Source organism: Plecotus auritus, assembly GCF_963455305.1.
Source record: "Plecotus auritus genome assembly, chromosome: 5".
Taxonomy (NCBI): domain Eukaryota; kingdom Metazoa; phylum Chordata; class Mammalia; order Chiroptera; family Vespertilionidae; genus Plecotus; species Plecotus auritus.
In genome coordinates, this window is record NC_137776.1 from 68,564,505 (window position 1) to 68,591,533 (window position 27,029).

Below are 27,029 nucleotides of genomic sequence, written 5' to 3' on the forward strand. Positions count from 1 at the left end.
TAATGAACATCTCACCCCACTCTGAGTTCTGTTATCTCCTTTGATTACACAGACTCGAGGTCTAAAGTAAAACACATTTTAGCTCCTTTTGCACACAAGGAAACATTAAGCTTGGGATATGTAAGCAAAACAAGTGGTGTAACCCTGATAGTAGAAAACCTTCTTAAGCAGCAAGACACTGCCTGTTGTAACAGTATCTTCCAACAAAGAAGAAATGGCTCATTTTGCAAAAAATTAACCAAGAGAATGGACATAGGTTATCATTACACAATCAAGAATTTAATATAGTTTTGGTATTTGCTTAAAAAATGAGAGGGCAACTGTTAACCTAGAAGCCTTGTGCATGATGATAAAATCTAGGCATTTAAAAATTTGGGTGGAAGTACTTTCAATAGAAACTAATGTATGTTCAGTCATGACCTTAGGAAGGCCTCTGGCATTCTTCACTCTACATTAGTCTATGTAAGATTAGAAGATTATTTCTACACAAACTTCCCATATCTTGAGAGCTCTAATTTATAGAGTATAATCACCCTTGAAAATTTTTATCCCATAACTTTTTTGTACCTGTAACATGAAGGAAATGACGATTTACCTTTATTTTCTGTCTGGCACGTTCTGAGAATAAGTAAATACATAGAAAAATAACAATAAAAACACAAGCTTATTATTTTGCAGTCTTTTACCAAGAGTGTTCTTTTGTGGCTCTATTTCATTTTCTTATACCTACCATATCAATGGTTATACTGAGTTTCAATCAAATGCATTTTGTGCTGAAATAAAACATGTCTTTTCCAGAGTTAAAATATATATTAATATATATGTTATATTAATATATATATTCCAGAGTTAATATATATATTAACTCTGGAAAAGACGTGTTTTATTTCAGCACAAAATGCATTTGATTGAAACTCAGTATATATTTATTTGTAGGTTTATTTGTATTCTTCTTATAGTCAATTTATATCTTTAAGAGTTAAGGCAAAAAAATGTTTGTTATTTTCTCTTCCGGTACAAACTCATACTCTGTGCATTCAGAGAATTTATTTTCATGTGTTCAGAAGAGTTGATTTCATGATTTTATTAGGGGAAAAATAAGAGAACATAAAAAGCATTTAAAGTAAAAAAGTTGTATTTAATGACCTTATCATATTGTATAAAGTAAGGTTCAGTTAAGTTAGCAGAGTAATCTAAATCTTTTTGTTTCTTTGAAAATTGGAAAAAAAACACAGGGCCATGGAAAGGATGGGTTGGTTGTAATGTGGGTGCTGATGGAGCTAAGTCCTCACAGAGGCCCTAGTGGCAGGGCCCTGAGGGACTAAGTCCCCGCAGAGGCCCTGGTGGCTGGGTGCTGAGGGACTAAATCCCCGCAGAGGCCCTGGTGGCTGGGCAATGAGGGACTAAGTCCCCGCAGAGGCCCTGGTGGCTGGGCAATGAGGGACTAAGTCCCCGCAGAGGCCCTGGTGGCTGGGCAATGAGGGAATAAGTCCCCGCAGAGGCCCTGGTGGCTGGGCAATGAGGGAGTAAGTCCCCGCAGAGGCCCTGGTGGCTGGGTGCTGAGGGACTAATTCCCCCAGAGGCCCTGGTGGCTGGGTGCTGAGGGAATAAGTCCCCGCAGAGGCCCTGGTGGCTGGGCAATGAGGGAGTAAGTTCCCGCAGAGGCCCTGGTGGCTGGGCAATGAGGGACTAAGTCCCCGCAGAGGCCCTGGTGGCTGGGCAATGAGGGACTAAGTCCCTGCAGAGGCCCTGGTGGCTGGGCAATGAGGGAGTAAGTCCCCGCAGAGGCCCTGGTGGCTGGGCAATGAGGGAATAAGTCCCCGCAGAGGCCCTGGTGGCTGGGTGCTGAGGGACTAAGTCCCCACAGAGGCCCTGGTGGCTGGGCAATGAGGGAGTAAGTCCCCGCAGAGGCCCTGGTGGCTGGGCAATGAGGGACTAAGTCCCCGCAGAGGCCCTGGTGGCTGGGTGCTGAGGGACTAAATCCCCCGCAGAGGCCCTGGTGGCTGGGTGCTGAGGGACTAAGTCCCCCGCAGAGGCCCTGGTGGCTGGGTGCTGAGGGACTAAATCCCCCGCAGAGGCCCTGGTGGCTGGGTGCTGAGGGACTAAATCCCCCGCAGAGGCCCTGGTGGCTGGGTGCTGAGGGACTAAGTCCCCGCAGAGGCCCTGGTGGCTGGGTGCTGAGGGACTAAATCCCCCACAGAGGCCCTGGTGGCTGGGCAATGAGGGACTAAGTCCCCGCAGAGGCCCTGGTGGCTGGGCAATGAGGGACTAATTCCCCCAGAGGCCCTGGTGGCTGGGCAATGAGGGAATAAGTCCCCGCAGAGGCCCTGGTGGCTGGGCAATGAGGGAGTAAGTCCCCGCAGAGGCCCTGGTGGCTGGGCAATGAGGGACTAAGTCCCTGCAGAGGCCCTGGTGGCTGGGCAATGAGGGAATAAGTCCCCGCAGAGGCCCTGGTGGCTGGGCAATGAGGGAATAAGTCCCCGCAGAGGCCCTGGTGGCTGGGTGCTGAGGGACTAAGTCCCCACAGAGGCCCTGGTGGCTGGGCAATGAGGGAGTAAGTCCCCGCAGAGGCCCTGGTGGCTGGGCAATGAGGGACTAAGTCCCCGCAGAGGCCCTGGTGGCTGGGTGCTGAGGGACTAAATCCCCAGCAGAGGCCCTGGTGGCTGGGTGCTGAGGGACTAAATCCCCCACAGAGGCCCTGGTGGCTGGGTGCTGAGGGACTAAGTCCCTGCAGAGGCCCTGGTGGCTGGGTGCTGAGGGACTAAGTCCCTGCAGAGGCCCTGGTGGCTGGGTGCTGAGGGACTAAATCCCCCGCAGAGGCCCTGGTGGCTGGGTGCTGAGGGACTAAATCCCCCACAGAGGCCCTGGTGGCTGGGTGCTGAGGGACTAAGTCCCTGCAGAGGCCCTGGTGGCTGGGTGCTGAGGGACTAAGTCCCTGCAGAGGCCCTGGTGGCTGGGTGCTGAGGGACTAAATCCCCCGCAGAGGCCCTGGTGGCTGGGTGCTGAGGGACTAAATCCCCCACAGAGGCCCTGGTGGCTGGGTGCTGAGGGACTAAGTCCCTGCAGAGGCCCTGGTGGCTGGGTGCTGAGGGACTAAGTCCCTGCAGAGGCCCTGGTGGCTGGGTGCTGAGGGACTAAATCCCCCGCAGAGGCCCTGGTGGCTGGGTGCTGAGGGACTAAATCCCCCACAGAGGCCCTGGTGGCTGGGTGCTGAGGGACTAAGTCCCTGCAGAGGCCCTGGTGGCTGGGTGCTGAGGGACTAAGTCCCTGCAGAGGCCCTGGTGGCTGGGTGCTGAGGGACTAAATCCCCCGCAGAGGCCCTGGTGGCTGGGTGCTGAGGGACTAAATCCCCCACAGAGGCCCTGGTGGCTGGGTGCTGAGGGACTAAATCCCCCGCAGAGGCCCTGGTGGCTGGGTGCTGAGGGACTAAGTCCCTGCAGAGGCCCTGGTGGCTGGGTGCTGAGGGACTAAATCCCCCGCAGAGGCCCTGGTGGCTGGGTGCTGAGGGACTAAGTCCCCGCAGAGGCCCTGGTGGCTGGGTGCTGAGGGACTAAATCCCCCACAGAGGCCCTGGTGGCTGGGCAATGAGGGACTAAGTCCCCGCAGAGGCCCTGGTGGCTGGGCAATGAGGGAGTAAGTCCCCGCAGAGGCCCTGGTGGCTGGGCAATGAGGGACTAAATCCCCGCAGAGGCCCTGGTGGCTGGGCAATGAGGGACTAAATCCCCCACAGAGGCCCTGGTGGCTGGGCAATGAGGGAATAGTCCCCGCAGATGCCCTGGTGGCTGGGTGCTGAGGGACTAAATCCCCCGCCGAAGCCCTGGTGGCTTGGCAATGAGGGACTAATTCCCCCAGAGGCCCTGGTGGCTGGGTGCTGAGGGACTAATTCCCCCAGAGGCCCTGGTGGCTGGGTGCTGAGGGAATAAGTCCCCGCAGAGGCCCTGGTGGCTGGGCAATGAGGGAGTAAGTCCCCGCAGAGGCCCTGGTGGCTGGGCAATGAGGGACTAAGTCCCTGCAGAGGCCCTGGTGGCTGGGCAATGAGGGAATAAGTCCCCGCAGAGGCCCTGGTGGCTGGGCAATGAGGGAATAAGTCCCCGCATAGGCCCTGGTGGCTGGGTGCTGAGGGACTAAGTCCCCCGCAGAAGCCCTGGTGGCTGGGCAATGAGGGAATAAGTCCCCGCAGAGGCCAGGGTTCTTGGCATGTGTGTTTCTGTTCTAAGGTCAGCAGGCGGGCAGGAGGCAGAGCCCTGGAGAAATGAAATTTGAGTCAAGGGCACTTGATTTTGGATTCCTCTCTAAACCAAACCACCACAAAACATGCTGAAACCTGTCTCTCTTCATAAATTGAAAGTTATTTTCAAAGCGCACGACTGAGCACTCTCTGAACAGCCTGCCTTCAGCAGTTTGAGTGTTTGCACTGAGATCAGGAACTTTGGGGGTTGGTGGTCAGACCCACAGCTTTGCTTTGCCACCTCCTACTGGTCAGTTTCTAGATCTGTCACGTGGAAATATTAACCTTACTTAAAATCTGATATCTAAAAAGCTAACAGAAACCTGTAAACTTTACAATGCAAATGTTTAGAGAGCTTTAGTGGAAAGGCAATTTCAAAACTCCAAACAGAACCAATAAAGTCTTGATAGTCTAAGTTTCACAAAATGTTTTCTAAGCATTTCATATCTTTTAGCTGATTTATTAAAATTATCTTTGCCTCCAATTCCCATACTTGAGTGTGTCCCATAGAATTCACTTACAGGCCAAAAAAAAAAAAAAACAAACAAAACAACAACAACAACAACAACAAAAAACTGCACTTGGGTTGTTAATAACAGAAAAACTCTTTAAAAGAAGATTTAGAAAATAAATTACCAATATTATAAAGCATTTTGAGAGCAAGTGATTTTTTGTCTTAATAGAGTCTTAATGCAATATTTTTGAGCTACTGCTTCGGGAAGAGAAAAAAGGGCACTGGATTGCACAGGAGGCCACTTGAGCTCTGTCCAGGCTCCGTTACCGTGGCGCAGAACTGGCCCGTGTTACCTTAGTCTCTTACCTCACTGTGTATCACACTGGGAATGACAAGACTAGTACATGCATAGTCGCCTCCTTTAAAAGTCTAATTACATGTTATCCACTAGGAAACCCATTCTTATCTGAGTCAGATGATACCAATTCATTAAAATAAAGGTCACCAAATTCGATTAGCAAATGAAGGGCAGTTCTCTTGATATTTTGCACAATGCACCAGCATTGACACAAATATTCTAATTGTTGTACACTATAATATTAGAATCTAAAGAGAGAAGGCAAAAATAACCGACTTTTGTCTAAAAGTGTATCAAAAGTTTAAAAATGTGGCTTGTAACATGCTTCAATTCATTATCTGTTGGATATTTTTTAAGATGTTGAAAGTGAAAAGATTTTTTTTAACCACTGTTTCAGTTGAAGAACTTATGCAGCTGAGAAGAAAATGGATTATAGAATTAGATGAACCTGAGTTCAAATCTGAATTCAGTTATATATGATCTTGGACAGTTAAGTTCTCTGACACTCAATTTACTCATCTGGAAAATGGGGACAATGATGCCTTATACTTTGGAAAATTGCACATGTCAGAAATAATCTAGGTAAATCACCCGGTACATAATAGGTACCCAATAATAGCTATAAGTAACATTTTAAAAATAAAAGTGTTTTCACCTAATATCTAACTAGTATGCTAGGAATATCCAGCAAAACTCACAGAGATAATTGTGACTGTCATCTGCTGTCTGACTGTGAATGAATGCCCAGCCTGGGTGCTTATTTGATGGATGAACAAAGTCAATGTAAATAAACATTTAGTCTAAGCAATTACAGTGACAGAACATTCAGTGACAGTTCACTATATATAAAAAAGAAAAATGGCATTAGAGACCTCTTCAATGTTCAGCTCATCAAAACAGTTATATATTAATTAGTAAATCTACTAATTTTCATAACCAGCTGCATATTCAATCTATGTATATTAATTAGTATTTAATTTTGTTAAGTTTGATATTTTAAAAATTCTTACTGACCTAAGTTTTCATCAAGCATATGCTTTCTGTTAGCTTACATATGACTGGTCACATCCATATCATTACTAGACATTTATTCTTACCCCTTTTAGCTATTTATATGCCAGCACTTTTCTTACATTAATCAATTTTAAACTTGTGTGTTTTGATACTCCCAACACTGGGAATCTGGATCCAATGTTCTACACAGATGTGAGGAACAAGAAAATACATGTTTAAGACTATATAAAATAAGTCTGCACTTGACATCCAGATGAAACAAGAATATAAATGTTTGTCTTTACATATAAACTTAAATACATCATTAATAAAATACATACACTTTTCAAAATGAACTGAGACCTGAAACAAAGTAAGGTGAGGTAAGGGGAATCAAAATTTGAAAATATAATACAACAAGGCTAACAATTCTCATCTGAATGATTGAAGGTATGCTTAATAAATATTTAAAATAGTTTATTTCATGTAACTTTAATCTGATAAATGCATAAGATTAAATTTTCATTTGTGTGGAATTATCTAAAAAGGAATATGAGTCATTGAAAAGCTAGAAGCCCGTTTCTAATAAGTATCCTGTTAAACACAAAACATAGTTTCATGAAATTCCTTATACTAAGAATACCAAGAAGACACTAATGATTTCAATTATCTTCTCCGCCTCATATTCTTTTTAACACAAGAGGCCAATGAATAGTTCTGCATTAAATACCGACAACAAAACAACACAAACATGAGTTGTGGAGGATGGCAGGTGTAGGTAGTGACACTGGGAAAAAACACTTGATCTAACTATCAGTAACAACGACATAGGTCAGTGCTGTCCCAGCAAGGTGGTACGATACGGTCTATACATGCCTGTACAGCAGCTTATTATTAAAAGCCTCAGCAGTTTTCTCATTTTCAGAAACACTCTGGTTTTGAAAGCCCACTATTTTCATATTTGAATTTTGTCTCAACAACCACCTTTTATTTTCTCCCTGTCATTTCCCACAAATCTCCCAGATCATTAGTGCTGTGTTTTGAGTATTCTTTCTAATGTTTTCATGGCCAAGTTTTCTGATGTCTTGATGAATTTACCTCTTTAGTGCTTCTTTACATTTTTAAAAATAATTTCTGAGGAATCTATTGCACAAAATGCAGTTCTTTCTAATGTGTCTGCTTTTAAATAGATTTGTCTCCATTAATAGTGGATGAAAAGATACAATAAATTAGGGTTCAAAACCTTAATGTCAATGCTAAAAATAATGGTTTAGTTCTACAAGAAAACTGTAAAACAATATCAAGATAAAAAATTCTGGAAATCAGGTTTTCAAGCCTTTTTTTTATTAGAAAACTTAAATTATTACCCTTTTTAAAAAGGGAGTAGTCAATATCCATTTTTTAATTTTCTCAAATAATAAATGATAGGAAACTAGGATAAGAAAACACATTGGAAGACAGCTTTCTACTTCACACAACTTCTGGTTACCTCTTCCTACCCATTCACCTATTTCTGGTCAGCAGCAAGAACAGAAAATCCATTTATCTTTGCCTTTTTGGGTTTTCCAAGATGAGCTTCATTTACCTGAATACAAACAAAAGCTAGGGGACACAGATTTTATATTGCATAAGCCAAGAACCTGGCTCATGAGCCAGGATGCCCTGCCTTCTATGGCTTCTGTAGGTTAGAGTCCAATGGTTACATGACCAACTGAAAGTTGAACGATATTCGAAATGACACAGATTGACGACAAATAATGGAAACACATGGAATCCCCATGGCTGTTGTTTTTCCCTAGTAGACAAATCCCTAGCATTCTGTAAATAAAATTATAAATACTAAAGAAATGATGAGAATTTCACAATGGGGAAAGAGGATCATTTCTTATCATAATAAATATTTTGGTACAAATTTTAAAAAACGTAGAAAAGTTTAGTACCTCTGGGTACTTTTTTCTAAGAAAACCATACCTGCTTCAGAACTTGTTTGATTATAGCTGCTAACAATGCTGTTTGGTATCACTGGAGTGGAGGACGTTGAAATTCTTGACTGAGGTGGATTGGGATGTAATGAGTTTCCTAAAGCCATGCCCGACTGACTGAGCATCCCACAGTTCCCGCTAGCCTGAATCTGATTTATCAAACCTGCAAGATGGTGGTTGGGGACTGAACTGTTACTGTGAACAAAGTTAGTGTTTGCGTTGTGGCAGTGCACGGCTTCCCCTCGTATAGGGATGTTCTGTGTCAGTGAATTCTGAAGAACACTGGAGTTCATACTGGGATCTGTAAAATGCAGCTGGTTAGCAGAGCAAGGCAAAGCAGTATTTGAGGCCCCACAACCCGGGGTACTATTGCTACTCAAGTGAGAGCTTTGACAACTCATAGACTGTAGTAACTGAGACATTGAACTGATGGGGAAAGAACCCTGACTTTGCTTCCTTAGCAAGTCGGGTCCTGGTTTAGGAACTGAAGAACTATCCATTTGAGACTGTCTGAGCAAACTCAAAACTGTGGTAGGAGGCTGTTTTCTTTTCCGCAATGAGTCTTTTTGCTGAGACATCAGCTTATCTCTTAGTGCTGCTCGACCACTTTGCCCTTCACCTGTTGGGAGAAGCATGTTGGCAGTAGGAGGGAACATGGTGTTTAAAGTGCTATGTCCTTCAGTGTTGCCACTGCCAGCAACAGCTCCAGAATTGCTACTGCTGCTACTGTTGTTACTAGCAAGTTTGTTTTGATTTGCTAGCTGTGCTTTGGCTGCTGCTGAGAGTAAACTACTTGCTGGAAAGGAGGCAGCATTGTGCTGGTTCAAGATCTGATTTAAAGGCATTCCCAGCAAACCAGGCTGACTCTTTACAGAACCACTTCCGGCAGATGCAGCAGGAAAAGCTGCACTGCTTGGGGTAGTAAGTACATTACTCATTCCAGCAATTAATGGGTTAGGGATGTCCTTGTACTGATGATGTCCATCGGACTTGGTGGAAGGGCTTGATGGCATTGATGGCCGTGGGGACCCTATTGTTGACCTTGGTGACCTGGGTGGAACCTTAATACCACTGCAAGCGGCTTGGGGTCCTAGAGGTGGCATCATGAAATTTCCATGATCTGATGATGTGGAAGATGAGCGTGATCTTTGGGGCGATGCCTCAATCCTTCCGATTCCAGCCCCCATCATGTGCACTGGGGATGTCACTGGAGAAGGGGACAGGGAGGTTGAAGCTGAATGCTGAACTCTTTGAACATGACTCCCATGATTCATGTGACCAGGTTTTACGGTTGGCAAAGGGAGATTACTTGGCAAAGGAACAACAGCAGGAGGCATGCTTACATTCATCACAGGTACCTGAGAGTGGACATTTGTATGGAAACTAGTTGGGTTAATGATAACAGGGTTCTGATTCGCCGGTTTACTAGGAATAGGGTCAAGAATGCCAAGTGGATCTTTCTCAGATGTTAATGGCTTTTTCTGAAGAGCACAAGAAGGTGGAGGAGGGGGAGGTGGGCCTTGGGGTAGTTTGTGGTGGAACATTGCTCGTGGTATTTCCATATTATTTGAAAAATTACACATTGGTTTTTTCATTACTGGACTCTTTGTAGTCAAGGTTGGGGAGAGAGGTATATTAGTCCTTCCAGCCATTGCGCAGGATGACTGTACAGGAGAACCGTGTAGCATTACTGAAGGTGGAGAAAGAGGAGTCCTATTCAGGTGAATAGGACTGGAATTGGGAGCTCCATGAAAACCAGGATTATTTCTTGTGAAAACATCAGGGCTTCCAAGTGGGTCAGTCCTCGGAGAGATTGAGCCATCTCCATAAATCTGGGATCCTGACGATGCTGGGCTGGGCAGGCCTCCATGGCTGCCACGGAATGGAGATTTCTGTCCATGTTCACTGCTGCCCAATCTTTGCCGGGGGTAGACAGGGTGGAGTTCTTGTTGCTGGCTTCCAGGCAGTTCTTGTACATAGAGCCTTCCCATGGCATTTGATGATCCAATCATTAACTTGAAAGGATTCTTACATTCAGGCATTACAGAATTTGTAATTCCTTCATGAGACTTATTTCTTATGGATCTTGGAGTTGCTGCCCGTGAAGGTACTACTGGAGTTGCATCTGATGTGAAAGAAAAAGAAAAATCTGTTAAGTCATCTCAGTTCTTTTGTATTTGGGGGTGGGGGATGAGGAGGGAGGAAATGAGGAAGGGAGGGCATCTGGAAATAGAAATTTGCAAATAGAAGCCGTGCCTCTATGCAACTAGAAATTCTCCACTCTACATTAAATTTTGATTTAAAAAGTGCACATTATTCTCCCTTAGTTGGCCAAAGGTCCTCAATTAACTGTTCATTATGTTTGTTTGCCTCTTATCTGTTGAGAAAGAATGAAAATCTGAATCAGTTCATACTGACATTAGCCATTCTAATAATATTTAGAATATGCAAAATCAAGATTGACAGCCCACATAGAATTGATGATGTTACTATCTTGTTGAATTTGAAATTTTTAGGAACACAGTTACAATAGAAAATTATTATCTGTGTGGCATATTTTCTTGGGTGATTTAAATGAATTGCCATTTTTACCAGAAAATCTGTTGCCCTATAAATGTTTCTGTTATCTTACTGAAACCTCATCAGGACAGCTATAGAAATGCTTCTTTATCCCAATATTTTCACTGTAAGAGTAAAAGAGTCTTAATTTTTGTGAATTAAGTGAATGGAGTTCAGAATCTTTTATAATGGGAGCGATAACAATGGTAAATGCAGTGATACTGCAATCATGCCTAACTTCCCATCAAGTCTATAACACTGCAGTTTCTTTGACATTAACCAGTCATTACTGTAAAAACAACTTCAGTCAGTCAACTCAGGTAAAAGGCTGCAATTCTTTTATTAGGATAGAATTCCTGTGCAACATTTAGACTGCTAAATCTTTAGTGCTGGGTTCTAATTGCGATTCCTCTTTTTACAGAGTGCATCTCTCCCTCACTGGCCTTTGGAGTCCCTTCAGTCCCTTTGGAGATCAACAAAATACAGGCAACAAAAGCAAGCTGGCCCACTGGACAGAGCTTTCACGTTATCTTGTCAGAATTCTAGGTTCAAGTTTTTTAGCCCCTAAGGATGTTTAACTATTTTATAAAGTTGTACCTTGTAAAACAGGGATATCAAATAAAATTGATTTCCTAGGCCAAGTCCCATCAACTGGTGGTGGCTGCTTAGAGTGCTATGATGGAAAGGATGCTGAGCCTTGCTTGGCTCTGTAGAAAATGCCACTGAGTCTATTACAAGCACAGGGGTTGAGAGTGGCCTCATTCATACTATATGCTGTCCATCCCCATTCTGAGACTTACAACATATTGGCAAGTACACCTGGATTCATTTGCAATCAGAAGTATATTTACTTACATGGATACTTGCACATCTAAGATAAATATACTTCTCCTATCTGCTAGGTAGTATACAGATCAAATCAGATAATTTTTTAAAGACAGTGGTTCTTAATTTGGGGTACACAGAAATCCAGGTAGGGTGCATTCAAGAAGTAAGAGAATGCAGTGAACATATATTTTTCTTTGGAGATATGGGCTTTCTGTTTCTAGCATGGTGAAAATTCAGGATAGAGTAATTTCTGAATATAATATATGAAAAGTTGAGAACCAATGATATAAGAGAATTGTAGCAGATAAACTCAACTGAACTTATTTTCTTGTTAAAAAGAGATTTTCAAAGTTTGCAATAAAAATAATATATGAAAAGTAGTTGAGGTACGAGGCGTGGTTCATGGTGGGAACACAGGTACCTGTCTTAGCCTTATTACGGGATTGTGTTCTCTTCAGGAACAAAACTACAGACTTGTGCCTTTTCTTGGGTATTTCTATAATTATTTACAGTTAAGTGATTAAAAATGTAGACATTGGCATTTTTAAATGTACAACAGACAGAAAAAATATATACAACAGAATTCAGAAAATAGCTGTGGTTTAAAAAGGATTTCTTCCATACCTGGGGAAACATAGTTACCATCTTTAAAATAATAGGAATACTAAATAAACAAACAAAAGTCATGCCGCTGTTATGATACACTTAGGAACTAAAGTATTAGAAGAGTTGGCAAATATAAATGCTAGGTACCTATCAAGGGCTTTCATGGAGACCTTTCAAAAGAATAAGCAGAAACTAAATGTATGCTTACGTATGTTAGAGGTGAAAATTACTATATGAGTCTTCTTAACATTTAAGGTTGAGCTTTAAATAATTAAATGTTTAGATTCCAATTTCATAAAATTAGTAAGTTGATATAAATGTTATGTCTGAAGCTAGTAAAAGAGGCAATTAATCCAATAAAGTATACCATTGTAAGAGCGGATGGAGATATGCCTCTTATACCTGTTCCAGTTAAATACTTATCTTTATTTTTTAATGAAACTTGTTAAGATATGAAAAGTTGAGAACCAAATCAAGACTTTGTTAAGGTCATTAAAAAGGCAACAAGGCAGAATGTAAAAAGCGGTAAAACTGTTTGATATGAGGCAGCAGCAGATATGAGCATATGCAAAAGTGAAACCATAGTTATGTTGAGGTGGCAAGATATTGGTAAATGTTAAATAATTTATTATTATTAAATGTCTTTAAACTGTGGCAATATTTTTTTTTTAATTTTTAAAAAATGTAGCTCATCAAAAGAAAAAAAAATCCCTTAAAAGATTGTTTTTTCTTACATACCTTAGTGGAGCAATGTTTTTCTGATCATCCCTGTTCAAGCTTAAAGGTTACAGGTTATTGGAAAGGAGCTCTCTGGTCACAGCTGCTAAATCATCTCCCTGCCCTCTTCACATGAGTGCTAAGTGTCAATCTTTACCTGTCCGATGTCACAACTGCTCCTCTTTGTGAGTAAGTCCATAATTTGACCCCAACTTACCTACATAGGCTTCATTTTCCTCTCAAGTCAGATTAGCTTCCACATTATCAATTCTACTCATTCTGGACAAGAATTTTCTTATTTCCCTCATATTTCTAAATCCTACAAATTTCTAGGTTGGTTCAAATCTGAGTTCTTCTGTAAAGCCTTCTCTGATCACTACAGGAGACACTTGTCATCTGTATTTAGAGCTCTGCAGAACATCACTTATCCTTCATAAACAAACACTTTGGCACTCAGTCACATTTTATTCTGAATTACTACTATTCAAGTGTTAAGTAGATTGTAATATTTTGGAGGGAGTTTATATTCTAGCCCTTACAAAAAGAAGTTCCCCAGTCTCAAATCATGATTCCACAGATTACATATTAATCTTAAAGGGAAAAAGTGCCTTAACAATGGAGTGATCAGATGGATATAACTATACCCAAGCCATCAAACTTAATGTCATCAATATGGGATAAATTGACATTATGTGCCTCCTGAGGAATACATAACATCACCTGTGCAGTATTCCTAGCAAAAATTGTTTAACTTGAATATAAATGAGGAAACAATCAGGCAAATCCAAATTGAAGAACATTCTATTAACACTGACCCGGACTCTTCAACAATGTCAGTGCCACGAAAGAACTAAAAATGGGGAACTGATGCAGATGAAAGAAATGGAACAACTAATTGCAGTGCACAATCTTTGATTGCATTCTGGATTTAAAAAATCTGGATTAAAAATAACTATAAGAAATTATTAGGACAACAGGAGAAATTTGAATACAGACTACACATTAGATAATATTGTTTCATAATATTTTATCAGTGTTAAATTTCCTAAATGTGACAATTAGATTTTGGTTTGTGAGGAGAATGTCTGTGTGTGTTGAACTATTTAGGGGTCAATTTTTATGACTCTGCAATTTCTAAAACAAAATTGTTAATTGGTGAATGTAGATGAAGGGTACGTGGTACTCAATAAACTGTTCATGCAATTTTTCTGCATTTTGAAATTTAAAAAATAGGAAAGCATGCACACAGGTGTGTTGGGGAGGTATAAAAAGTTCCTAAAAAGGTAAGATCTACTAGTAGGTGCTCAATAAATAGCTATAAAATGACAGAAAAAAATAACACTGCTAGTTCTTGGAAATATTATTAGTTGCATTTGAGGGCTTGATACCACACATTCAAGTACAGCCCTAAGAAAAAGCCTACCTTTGATTTATAAAAATCTGTGTCACTTTCTCTTTTGTTAGCCCAGTTCCATACCCCATAACATGTGCATGTGCTAATCAGTCTTTAGTCTAATTGTTTAACTAGATGATTTGGATGGGACACTTTGGGAAACAACTTCATGGGGATTTTTCAGAATCAGTTTGCTACCTGTAATAAAATGATAAAACATTCATAACTTTGAAAGCATTGTGCATGTTTGAAAAGTGGAGTTGGAAAATGCTTGGCAAAGTGATCTCCCATGACTCCGCTAGGAGAGGCGGGGTGGGCGGGATTCCTAAACCCTTCACCAAGTTACATACTTGTTCCTCCTCCGGGACTGGTAAGCACCAGAGAAGGATGTGGGGCTTCCATGCTTTTATGAAGTGTGGCCACTGCGATGATTTTCCTTTTATGTATGCATAGCTTTGTGACATCTTCATCGGCTTTAACATCTTCTGCAGTTCTCTGCTTCACAGCAGCTCCAGGATCAAAATTAAACACCTGGAAAAAGAATGGCCTCGGTTTAGAGCATGTCGTAAAAGCATGACATAAAAAGCTGCTTTGTTAAAAAATTTCTTTACATAGATTAGGCCATCAATATGAATAAAACTTTCTCAAGTTATTTAAGAAAAGCAACTTGATGTAACTTAATAGTACTTCTGCTGAACTCATGGCTTTTAGTGGCACAGTAAATAATGAAAATTATCCTAATCCACGATAGCCACGATAAAAAAAAATATATATGCAGCCGAGGCCGGTTTGGCTCAGTGGATAGAGCGTCGGCTTGCGGACTCAAGGGTCCCAGGTTTGATTCCGGTCAAGGGCATGTACTGTGGTTGCGGGCACGTCCCCAGTGGGGGGTGTGCAGGAGGCAGCTGATCGATGTTTCTCTCTCATCGATGTTTCTAGCTCTCTATCCCTCTCCCTTCCTCTCTGTAAAATATCAATAAAATATATTTAAAAAAAATATATGCAAAGGTATAGAATCTATGTTCCCTGATGTTATATTTCCTGATGTTATAACAGTACAAAAATAGATGAAGTTCAGTTTAAAAATCCAAAAGCTGACATTTCTATGTGCTAACTTTTCCTTTGGCTTTATTTTATTACTATATTAATATTACCTTTTCACCTATTAAAATCTATTTTCTATTAAATAATCTTATTTATTGTGTACATATTTATGAGATGTTTCAAATGCTTTTTTCTTTTTTGTAATGAGGTGAAGGTGACACAAATAAAAAGAAAAAAGGTGTCTGTAAATCTTATTCTAAAATTAGCACTATAATAGATACTCAGAGAACAAGAACCTGCTTCCATAATAAATAATATTTTATCATTTTAAACAGTTTTTACTTTCTAACTTGCAAAGGAGTAAAACAGTTTCATGTTTTGAGTAGGAAGGTGCAGTTCAGCTTCATGATTTCAGAAGCATTGGTGGCAAATTTATCAACACCAGTGCTAAAAATAACATTGCAGATTGAGCAGTTAAGGAGGGGAAAAACTACTGCACTATTAAATGGTGAACATAGGTAGAGCTCTAATAAAATGTGCAAAAAAGGCTTTCATAAAATATTTAATATGAATATAGGTTTGTCACCTTTGAAAATGACTCTGGGATTTGAACCACTTTCCACAGTCATTAACCATTCCAAAATGCATGCAAAAGATACCTAATTAGATAGACTTTAAAATGCATATGTGATTGGAGAAGTAATATAAAAATGAAATGCCAAATGAGAAAAGCAAATATACGAAACACCTTTAGAAAATAGAAAACTGCTGATAGAACTGTTGTGAAATGGTTACCTTGGGAAGAATAAGAGGACATTCCAAGCCACACTTGCATGTTCCGTCAGTAAGCAGGTATGTTTTAACCTGCTCCAAGCAAGATAACAAAGACCCACTGGGACTGTAAAAATAGTTCAAAAAAGCATCAGGAAATAATTCTGACTGCACATATATGAAAAAAGGCATAATTTATAGTCTTACTGTCCTTCACAGGATAATATTTTCCTACTAGGGAAAAGAATTCTCTCTGTCAATATTATGCTAGCTACTAAATTATAGCCTTTTAGCACTATCGCTCTTTCTTTTGAACCAAAATATTTCTCAGAAAAAGACAGATCTTCCTAGAAAATTCAATAAAAGTATTTGGAAAACCAAGCATGGACTAGGATGGGGGAAATGCTATTCTTAAGAAAAGACGACAGGAGCAGGCAAAAAAGGAACAAGAAAACAACATGAAAGAAATCATTATCATTTTAAACCAGAAAATCTACTTTTGAAGCTGTTTGAGGAAAAACTGAAATTTAGGAACACATTGGAGGTCAAACCAGAAAGTCACTAAGTGTATAAAAGTTGGAGCTAGCAAATTTTTTCCTTTAATCTTGGAGTCCAGAACTAAGTCGTTCCTATGTAAAAATAGGTATCTTTTCTTTCTCCCTCGTCCATGTGTTTCTTTGAAGATAGACCTGTGTGGCCCAACTCAAATTACAATGAAGAGCCAAATGGTACTGACAAGGAGAGAGGAGCCCAGTAGATCTGACAAAGGACAAGGAGACTCTTGAGGAAAGAGAACTTTAGGTGGCAGAAACGGGTGCCTTGCAGGTCTTCTGGCTGGTAAATGGGTACTTCCCTCAAGGTTATTACTCTTGGTTTCTATTTTTTTAAAAATTTAAGACTTTTATTATTAAAATACTGATTTTTACAACCTTGAAAATTATTACATACTTTTCATTCAAGAATAATCTTTTATTTATGACTGTTTACCAAAACCTTCACTTACGCTTTCTGATCAAATTTGGATTTGACCAGAAATAATACAAAGAATTACACTACTAGGGGTAGACTATTCTGCTTCTACAAAAACACAGGGAGCAGTTTTACATCTACAAATGAACCAACTTTAAAATGCAATTCATGTTTTATTTATGGACAATCATGTAAGTGACTTATGCATGTAGAAAAATCTCAATTAAAATCCTCAACTTTGTCAATTCACTCACTCATTTATTGAGGCTAACGAAGTTTTCCAAATGATCTGTAAAAAATAATAACTCCCATATTATCGACTCGAGTTCCATGGCAGTGGTAATGACCAGAGGTTTTGGAGGTCTGCTAATTTACATAAAACATGATCACCAAAACAGTTATCATGTGTAAAGTTCATGAGTTTTGTGACAAGAAATTGCCTAACATTTTACAGTTAAAGAAGGTGTACAGACTGAATCCTAGAGGAATTTAATTGTAAAATTAAACCTGAAGACAAGAGTTCCTGAATTCTATTAGAGTATTCCACTCTAGACACTTCAAAAACACTTCCTCTCAGTCAGCTGGGCTCTTTTCTTCAGCTGTACCTCTTTAATTAACTTTTTGGAGTAATAATTAACGTAAAAAAACAGCTACAAGTCTTATGGCATGGATAACGCCTAAGACCATCGGAAAACACAGATATTTACATTACAATTCATAACAGTAGCAAAATTACAGTTATGAAGTAGCAACGAAAATAATTTTATGGTTGGGGGTCACCACAACATGAGGAACTGTATTAAAGGGTCGTGGCATTAGAAAGGTTGAGAACCACTGGCTTAGAAGATTGGAAGCAGGTGGGAAATTTAATGTGCAGCCTCAACGCCTCCCTGAGGCAGGAGCAGCTGGAGACAAACCTAAAAATTACAAGCAAACTGCACATTGAGAAGGGAGCTATAGGAGGGTAGCCCCTTATATGTGTTCAAGCAGTAATTTAACTCCTTACAAACAAATCAAACCCATACTGGCTTAATTTATTTGAAGGTGTTTTACCTTATCTGGCAAAGTTAGTTTTCAAAATAATTCTTAGTGCACAGACTTGGATTTGGAGAACTACACTAACTCACACTAACAAATAGCGGAATCTACCTACACTTGGAAAATCATGAACAAGAAAACTGGAAGATTCCCAGACGTAACTTGGTTTAACTTAGTTTTCAGCAATCTGAAAAGCTGATTGATCTTTCATAGGAATGAAGATGAAGTAGAAAAAGTTAGATCTTCAAGATCCTAGATTCATTTGCTCTAAGATGGATACATATTTGCTTCTTATAGGCTAGAACAATAATAAATATGAACAATAACACTGATACCTTGCTATATTATATTAATAACAAAGTATTTCTGGCAGTTTGTTAACAGCACCGGCAGGCAATAGGAACACTTGAGAAAGTGACCCATGTGTCTGTCTTAACAGGACAAGCTCCACATCCCCTGCTTTCTTATTCCTTCACTCCTCTTATAGAGCACAGCATTAGCATCCCAGAAACAAAAGAACTACTGTGCCAGAGAATTTCAATTGGTAATTAAGTTTACCTCCAGAAACACCTTACATCAAACAAATGCAGGACAGACTCTGAACTGAATTTTGAGTTGTTATGGCATGAAATAATTTATGTTTATATAACAGCAAATACCTCATTCATATAAATAGATCTTTGAACAAATGGAGAATTCCGTTGAAGCAGGGACACAAATAACTGCACTTAAAGTAACAGCATTAATATCATGATGCGACTTGATAACTTTTAAAAAGTTCTATTTCTAATAGTCGTTTATTACATAACAAAGAGATCTTATGGTGTCCTAGCTTTTCATATACTACTGATAAACTGCTAAGTAAGGAACTTAGGTGTCAATTATCTATAATAATAAAAGTGTAATATGCTAATTAGACTTGACGACGTTCGGGGCTGCGAGGGATGCCTGGCTCCCAGGTGCCAGAGGGAAGCTGGTGCTGGCAGCCGGGGGAAGGAAGTCCTACTCTTGCATGAATTTCATGCATTGGGCCTCTAGTTTAATAATAAGACTGACACTTCTTGCCAACAGTTCAGTTATTCCATTCAACTTGTTCTATAAGAGATACTTGCCCTCAAAACTCTATAGAGCAGGCATTTGCATTTTATTTGTATGATTTTTATGTGAGAGATGAAGACCCATCTCCATAGTCACCTTTTCTTTTTTACTATAATATGCAAGGATATAGATTAAAAATGGTGCAGGAAAAATAGGAAAATTATTTTTACCTAATATCAGGCATTAAGAAGTCTACTAATTAAAACTGCCTACAAACACTCCACCTTACTTTGGAAAATCCAGCTGAAGCACTCTGAAGGACCCTATCTAATAAGAGTAATATGCAAATTAACCATCACTCCACTACACCCACCAGCCACGCCCACCAGCCAATCAGGAGCAAGTATGCAAATTAACCCAACCAAGATGGCGGTTAATTTGCATATCCAGGAGTAGAGGGAAGACTGAAGACAGCGTAGAAGGAAGCCAAGCGTTGCAGAAGGGAGCGAAGTTGCAGAGAAGCAAGCAAGCGGGACTGCGGAGAAGGGAGGGAAGAAGGCGGGGTGGGGGAGAAAGGAGGGAAGCAGACCACCACAGGAAGCCCTATTGCAGTAATCTTCCTGCAACAGGCCTCTAGTAGAATAATATTGTCGAGGGACCTTGGGTCTATTTCTAGTATTTACATTCCCTTGTGAATGTGGTAACGCTGCCTACGTTTCTTTTAGAAATCTTCATTTTTCTTTATCCTTGTTACAGAGATAAGCAGAACAACACATTATATAAACACAAGTAATGCGTAAAAATTCTCTCTTGTAACCTAAGGCAATTTACATCGCAAAATAGGACAGAATAAAAACACTTGAATATTTCCAGCACAAAGATAATTTATTCAAATTTACTTGAGGTTCTGTCAGTCATAATATTTTGCTCCCTCAGAGGAACGGGCTCTACTTCCTTAATTTTGGAACTGCAACTTGGAGGTAACATAGAGAGTAATAAGGGCTCACCTGACATAAAGCACTCCATTGTGATCCACACGGCGCTGCCAACCCACAGGAACTTGTATAGCTGGAAGACCTCCATCCTTGTCCCCTCCGTCACACTCCTTGCCTCCATTCATTTTCTGTGTCTGCTTGGGACTCTCCAAAGATATCAGCAAGAAGATGATATCCTTATATTACAGGGCATGATGGCCTTCAAAAATGGCCAGTGCAGCATAGTTGTTCCCAGACTGTACAAAATGCATGGGGATGCTCCGGCTCAGTTTGGAACCAAGTCCTTGAAATCTGCCATTGTGGAAAAAATCAGTTTCCCATTATGATCTACATTAAATAACCAATATTTAATTCCTAAGGATGGTCTACATGGATAAAGCGGAGTGCTTCTGGCTAAGGAAAATCATATTCATCAATGCTGGTACCTGTCTGAAGTGGGGGAGGGGAGGAGGATAAAGTTTTTAGTTCAACATTTTGTCTTGAACCTTGATGTTGGACTAAAATAATCTCTACTCTTTAGAAACCAGTCTCATTTTTATAATGTGAGTCGGTTAATATTTCTAGGTACTACCCGCCTTTATAGGCCACATTCTTTAAACTTTCTCTTCATCTTCTAATCTGAATCCAAGATGTTGCAGGTTGGTTCATCTGATGTTTTCATGTCTTCAAAATTCCAATAATGTAGCCTGAAACATATATAAATATATTAACTGTATATTAAATGTTGCAAAACTAAGAACCTGTACACTTTTATAAATAGAATAAACTGCTAAGTGTACCAAACCACTTTGATGCCCCCTGCCATCAAAATCACAAACAAATTCAACTTGTTTTCTTCATCTAATGATCCACTTAAACTAATTTGCTTGCTCTTCACCACATGAAACTTTCTAATTACTAGAGGCCGACCCATAATTATGGCATTAAACACACACACACACACACACACACACGCCTTCTTTAACTCACAATAAAAATATCTCAAAACCTCTTATGACTTGACAACTGGAAAGTTATATGTTAATCTAATCACAATTGATCACTTTACATATCCTTATGATTTACTTTTTTAATCATCATATTGGCCTAAAGAATAAAACGTTTCTGTTTTTACAAGAAAAATAAAAAGGAAATAAACTTATAGTACATTTCCAAATATAAGAGAAGGTTTCCCCCCACTGTTCTTGAATCCAAGAGTGGAAGTTGCTTTATAGTTAGGAGTTACAAGCTCCCTTCTATTATGGGGCATGCTCTCTTAAGTCCTTTATTGTGTCACAAGGTACTGTTGGGGGAGGACATATTAGCTTGAACCAGCAGGAATCGCTGCTAGTGTAGAATGCTTGTAAGAGGTCATCTTAAAGGAACTGTTAAATAAAAAAAGATGATAAATACATTTAAAAAAAGATTTAGTACATAATCCTTGCAAAGATTGTATGTCACAGTTGCTGGCTTATTTGTTGTGGTAAACAAGACTTTTTATAATCAATTTAATATATAGTGTATGATTACATTGTGAGACCCACAAAACTACACTAAAAAGTGAATGAAAAAAATGTTCTCATATTATATGAGAGGGACTTGTGGCCTGTGATAAAAATTTCCAGGGACAGCATCACCCACAGATTCAAAAAGTGTTATATCTCAAATCACTTAATGGAAGCCAGGTGATATGCTCTGGAAAGCTATGTTAAATGACTTAAGATTCACATGGAAGTACTAAAACTGTTTAAAAAAAAATAAATTAAAAAGTCAATATTTTAGCCCCGGTCAGTGTGGCTTGGTTGGTTGGAGCTTTGTCCTGTGCACCAGAAGGTGGTAGGTTCGATTCCCAGTCAGGCATATACCCAGGTTGTGAGTTTGATCCCCAGTTGGGGTGTGTGAAGGAGGCTGCCAATCAATGTTTATCTCTCATACCAATGTTTCTCTCTCTCTCCCTTCCTCTCTCTCTCTCAAAATGAATTTTAAAAGTTAATATTTTAGAGACTATCCTATATAATAAAAAGGGAATATGCAAATTGACCATCACTCCACCACAAAGATGGCAGTGCCCACAATGGAAGCGGGGGTTTCCGTAACACAAGATGGCTGCACCCACAACGGAGGCCGAGTTCCCGTAACAAGCCTTAACAAGCAATCAGCAGGGACCTCAGGCCACGCCCCCCGCCCGGCGAGGCTTCACGGGGGACCTCAAAGTGCGCCCCCTGCCCTGGTGCTGGGCCGGGGGATCTCAGGCTGCTTCTCCTGCCCCAGTGCCAGGTCAGGGGACTGCAGGCCGCACCCCCACCCTGGCATCAGGCCGGGGGACCTCAGGTTGTGCCCCCCATCCTGGTGCCGGGCCGGGAGACCTGAGGCTGTGAACCCCGTCTGGTGGGGCTTGACGGAGGACCTCAAGGTGCACCCCCACCACCCCAGTGCTGGGCCAGGAGACCTCAGGCCATGCCCTCCACCCAGTGGGGCTTGATGGGGGACCTCAGGCCATGCCCCCCGCCTGGTGGGGCTTGACAGGGGATCTCAGGCTGAGTCCCCCACCCGGCAGGGCTTGACGGGGCACCTCAAGGCACGCCCCCACCCTGGTCTGGGCTGGGGGACCTCAGGCCATGCCCCTGCCCCGGCGCCAGGCCAGGGGACCTGAGGCTACTCCCCCCACCTGGCGGGCCTTGACAATGGTGGGACCGGCTGGGTCTGGATCTAGCCCAATGGAGGGGGGGGGGGGGGGCGGCCAGGTCTGGGTCTCATGCAATTTTGAGGCACACGTGGGTGGGTGGGGACTTGACTCTGGGTCCTGTGGTGCACCCCAGACTCTGACAAGAGGAAGATTTTCATATTCATTTCACTAATTTTCTTTCATCTCTGACACTTCTATTATAGAGAAAGGGCAAATAGCAATATTAAAATATTTCCTCTAATTAATCCCCTTTTAATGTGCACGATTCGTGCACTAGGCCACTAGTGTTTAAATATACATGCATAACCATCAACAAATTAAACAGTGTAAATAGACACACAACTACTTAATCTATATTCCTAGAAGTCTACATTTTTAAGTTCAACCTAAACCTTTTTTGGATCTCTTCCTTAGGGAAGTAGGAGAATGCCTTGCAGTAAAGAGCATCATGTAGTCAGGCATATGCCTTATTTGCAGCCTCAGGTCTGAGACAGATTAAAGGTGTTATAATGAAATACATCTCATTTAGCTAAAAGTTGGGAACCAGGGGTATTGGTATGGGAAACATTGGCAAGGCAGTGGGAAGAGTAGCAAAAGTCTGTTGGGGAAAATGTGAGCATCAAGACAAATGCCAAGGAGTAACATTCCCGATGGTGTCTCAAGCTGGTGATTTGCATTGTTGGGCCCGCTCTGCTGTGTCTATGCTTCCTACTTGCAGGCATTGCATCCTATTTCTGTCTTCCATTCACTGCACCTTTAACCAAGATCCCTTCTGATCATGTATGTGTTTACTCATGTTTTATTCAACAGTTAGTGAGCGGCTTTATGTACTAGATACTATGCTACTAGTATGTCCTGTAGTTCAAAGATGGTAAGATACTACTTTATCCAGAGCCCAGCGTAATGCTTGGCACTCCAGTGCTGCTCGGTGTGGCAGAACAAATAGAAAAGAAGGTGGGATGGAGGGAGGATGAGAAAGGATGGAGAGAGCAAGGAAGGATGAGTCCCTCTTCCTCAAGGAGTCCCCGGCCAGCGGAATACCAGTGCTGGTGGAAAATGTGAATGGGAGGTAAACTTTGTGCCATCCTGGACTCCCAGTTTTGTCAAACAGCAACAGACCCTGATGACTGAAACTTTTTTCTTTTTTTACAGTCCCTTTTCATGCTCATTTTATCACCTTGCCTTTCTTCTAAAGAAATCTCTTCAGTGGTGTCTGATCATTAGAGATCACTCTCATTTTCTCACTTTTGAGTTTTCTAACCACTTGATGACTTTTTGTTTATCTGCCTGCTCTAGCATGTGACTCCAACTTCCCTGAGACTGGCTGGCTGGCTCCATTAAGTAATTTGTGATCTGCCAGATAATAACATTGGAGTGATTCCTGCCAAATGACTCCCTCATATTTCAGCAATTAAAAATATAAATATCAGATGGCTGGGTTTTGTGTACACCAGAAGTTCTCAAGGCCTGGTCCCGAGACAGGCATCATTATTGTCAATAACATCTGGGAACTTGCTAGAAATGCAAATTCATAGGCCTGGCCCCAGTTACTGAGTTAGAAACGCTGGGGGACAACCTGTTTTTTAACAAGACCTCTCTGTGATTCTGATGCATGCCCAAGTTTGAGACTAGTGGCTTAGAATAACACCCTTTCCTCCCCCTTCCCAAGATATGGCTGATTTTACATCTCCACACCTTGTAGGCAGCCAGCCCTCTATTTCCTTTTGTCTGTGGGAGAATCATCCTATTTTTGCCCATTCTTCAGCCTTCTAGAGGCAGCTCAACTGTAAGAGCCTTAGGAACCCCGGATACAGCTACTGGTTATTTATCTATAAGTGGTTCTAATGTTCTCAGCATTCATTTTGTGAATTTGGAAAATGCAGAGAAGTTTGAAAATGAAAATGAAATGGAACTGTAATCTTTCTGCTGAATAGTAAGCACTGCAAACATATATGTAGCTTCTTTTAATCATTGTTTTTAGAAAATCTTAAAAGCACACATAAGAAAGATTAATATAATAAACTTGAACTACTAGTCCAAATTCACAATGTAAGCATTTTGTCAGTTATGCTTATTTTTTTTAAAAATTAATGACTTAGAAAACATTACAGGTGAAGTTAAATACTATCCCTCACCCCTACCCTAATTCCCTTTTTAGTCTCATTCCTCTCCCTTTCACCCTAAAGGCCACCACCATCATGGTTCTGATGGTATTACACACACACACACACACACACACACACACACACACACAATATTTGGCATTGTTATATGTATTTTAAATTTTTATGTAAATATTACTATATATATCATTTGGCAACTTGCTTTATAAAATTCAACATTATTTTGAGAGCTCCCTCTATTGAGATATATCGATCTATCTCTCTTGCAGATATATTGATCCAATTCATTAATATTTAACATCTAAATAGCACTTTATCATATGATTATACAACTACTTATTTATGGATATATCAATCATATTAATGTTCAGTTGGAGGGTCTGCAAATTTTCAACTTCACAGGCATTGCCAAATTACTCTCCAAAGTAGTTGCACTGATTCCAATTTTTTTCTATGTATAAATGTGTCTTTTTGCTTTCAACATTGAGTAATTACCACTTTGTCCTGAGCATTTTATTATGGCATTAAATATTTTTCTAAAATATGGTTTTTAAATGCTGGATAGAATTTTCTTGGATAATTGTATATAATTATTTAATTATATAGATTTTTCTCCTAAATTCTCACAATTACAAATAAATCTGATATAAATATTCCTGTGCATAAATCTATGGCCATTTTGATAATTCACTTAGAATTATTTGTTAAAATAAGAATTGCATAATTTTAGGGCCCTTCATAAATTTCTGAATGTGCCAGGAGGGTAATTTTAGGAAAGCACTTAAGGCAATATTTCTCAGACTTTTGACACCCATACATGCCCTCTTCTGCTAAATATTAAAATCTATTCTTTGTGTCTCCAAGATTTTGATAAGTTTATCTTCCATATAAACCCATCATTCAAGATTTAGTCAAGTTTTATTTTTGTAGTTTGTATTATAAAAACATAGTTTCTCTTCTTTTCTAATTTTTATAAATTTAACATAAAAAGCAACATATCTACATTTTCCCTTCACCTCTCCTAAAGATTCCATTATGACCCACCATGTTAATATGGCTTGTTTAAGCCCAACAGACACAAGTTAAACAGAAACGATATTGTGATATGAAAAGTACCTCCATCTCATTAATATGCTGGATAAAGGAAAGATCTTATATGATGACAATTTAAATTGACTTCACAAACAGTTTTAGTGGTAATAATAATGAAATTTAAAAAGTGGTGTGTGTGTGTGTGTTCTAAGGTGAATATATGTCACAATTCTACCACTGTTTTCATTTTCTTGCTTCCTTTCAATATGTAAATTAGTCTATGAGAATTGGCTTTTGGTGAACTGAATTTTAGTGACTTGATTTCTTTACCTTCATTTTTTCTGACCATGAAGAATTCTAATTAGATGTCACCTCTTTACAGAGACTATTCTGTAAACCCTAGGTACTCTCTCACACTTTTGTTAATTCACTGACTCCTCCTGATATTTTTCTTGTTATTTATTTGTTTGTTTATTGACTATCTCTCCCCAAAGGAAAGTAAAACTCCCTCAGGGCAGGAATCTTTCTCTCTAGGACTTCTTATATTCCCAGTTCCAGCTGTAGTACCTGGCCTTAAAGACTTCCTGAAGATTATGCATATTCTAATTAGTTAACATAATTTTCTACTCTGATTTCTACCATGTAGGCTTATAAAGTTTTAAAAACACATGTCTAAAATGAAAAAGAGGTTTTTAAAAGAAGCCAGTAAGTATGTATTTTGAAAAAATATACAAATGATTTTTTTGTTCTAGATTTGTTCCTAATCATCTCATAATTTCTGAGTGTAGAAAAAGTATAATAGAGCTTCTAAGAAAATTAATATGCTAACTTTATGCATCAGAGTTTTATTTATTAAGTGGACTATATATAACACACTTGAATTAATGAAGGAAGCACTAAAATAAATGAATGCAACAATATAAAAATTAAGCATGATTTTAATTAGTGCAATAGACCTTTTTCTCAATGCTGACATTCTTGTCAAACTAAGAATAAACTCGTTATGCAGTGTTGATGTAAATTATAAAAATTATACCCGAAACACCATGAAGACTAAATATCAGAGAATATGACATCATGAAAATAAGCAGATTCATAAGTGTTTCTGAATAACATAAAATATAATAAATTCTTCTGAATAATGGAAGACAAACTTAATGGTAAAAATAATGAATTGATTTTTGAATCATGTGATAAGAATAAATTCTATTAAAATGTAAATCAGATAAAACACCA

The 27,029-nt window shown here is 39.9% G+C and overlaps 1 protein-coding gene across 3 annotated transcripts in view; it reads right to left on the reverse strand.

Moving 5' to 3' along the window:
• The window catches only part of MBD5 (methyl-CpG binding domain protein 5), a 172,112-nt gene that overhangs the window by 41,195 nt on the left and 103,888 nt on the right, over window positions 1–27,029 (reverse strand). For all 3 annotated transcript variants that reach the window (XR_013960654.1, XM_080669309.1, XM_080669308.1), the window contains exons 3-6: window positions 19,986–20,659; window positions 15,958–16,060; window positions 14,469–14,649; window positions 8,005–10,140 (exon numbers count right to left, since the gene is read on the reverse strand). Coding sequence is in view for 2 of the 3 variants with exons in the window: in XM_080669309.1 (XP_080525435.1) it covers window positions 8,005–10,140; window positions 14,469–14,649; window positions 15,958–16,060; window positions 19,986–20,098 (2,533 nt within the window). In the remaining variant the exon portion in view is untranslated. The remainder of the gene's footprint in view (window positions 1–8,004; window positions 10,141–14,468; window positions 14,650–15,957; window positions 16,061–19,985; window positions 20,660–27,029) is intronic.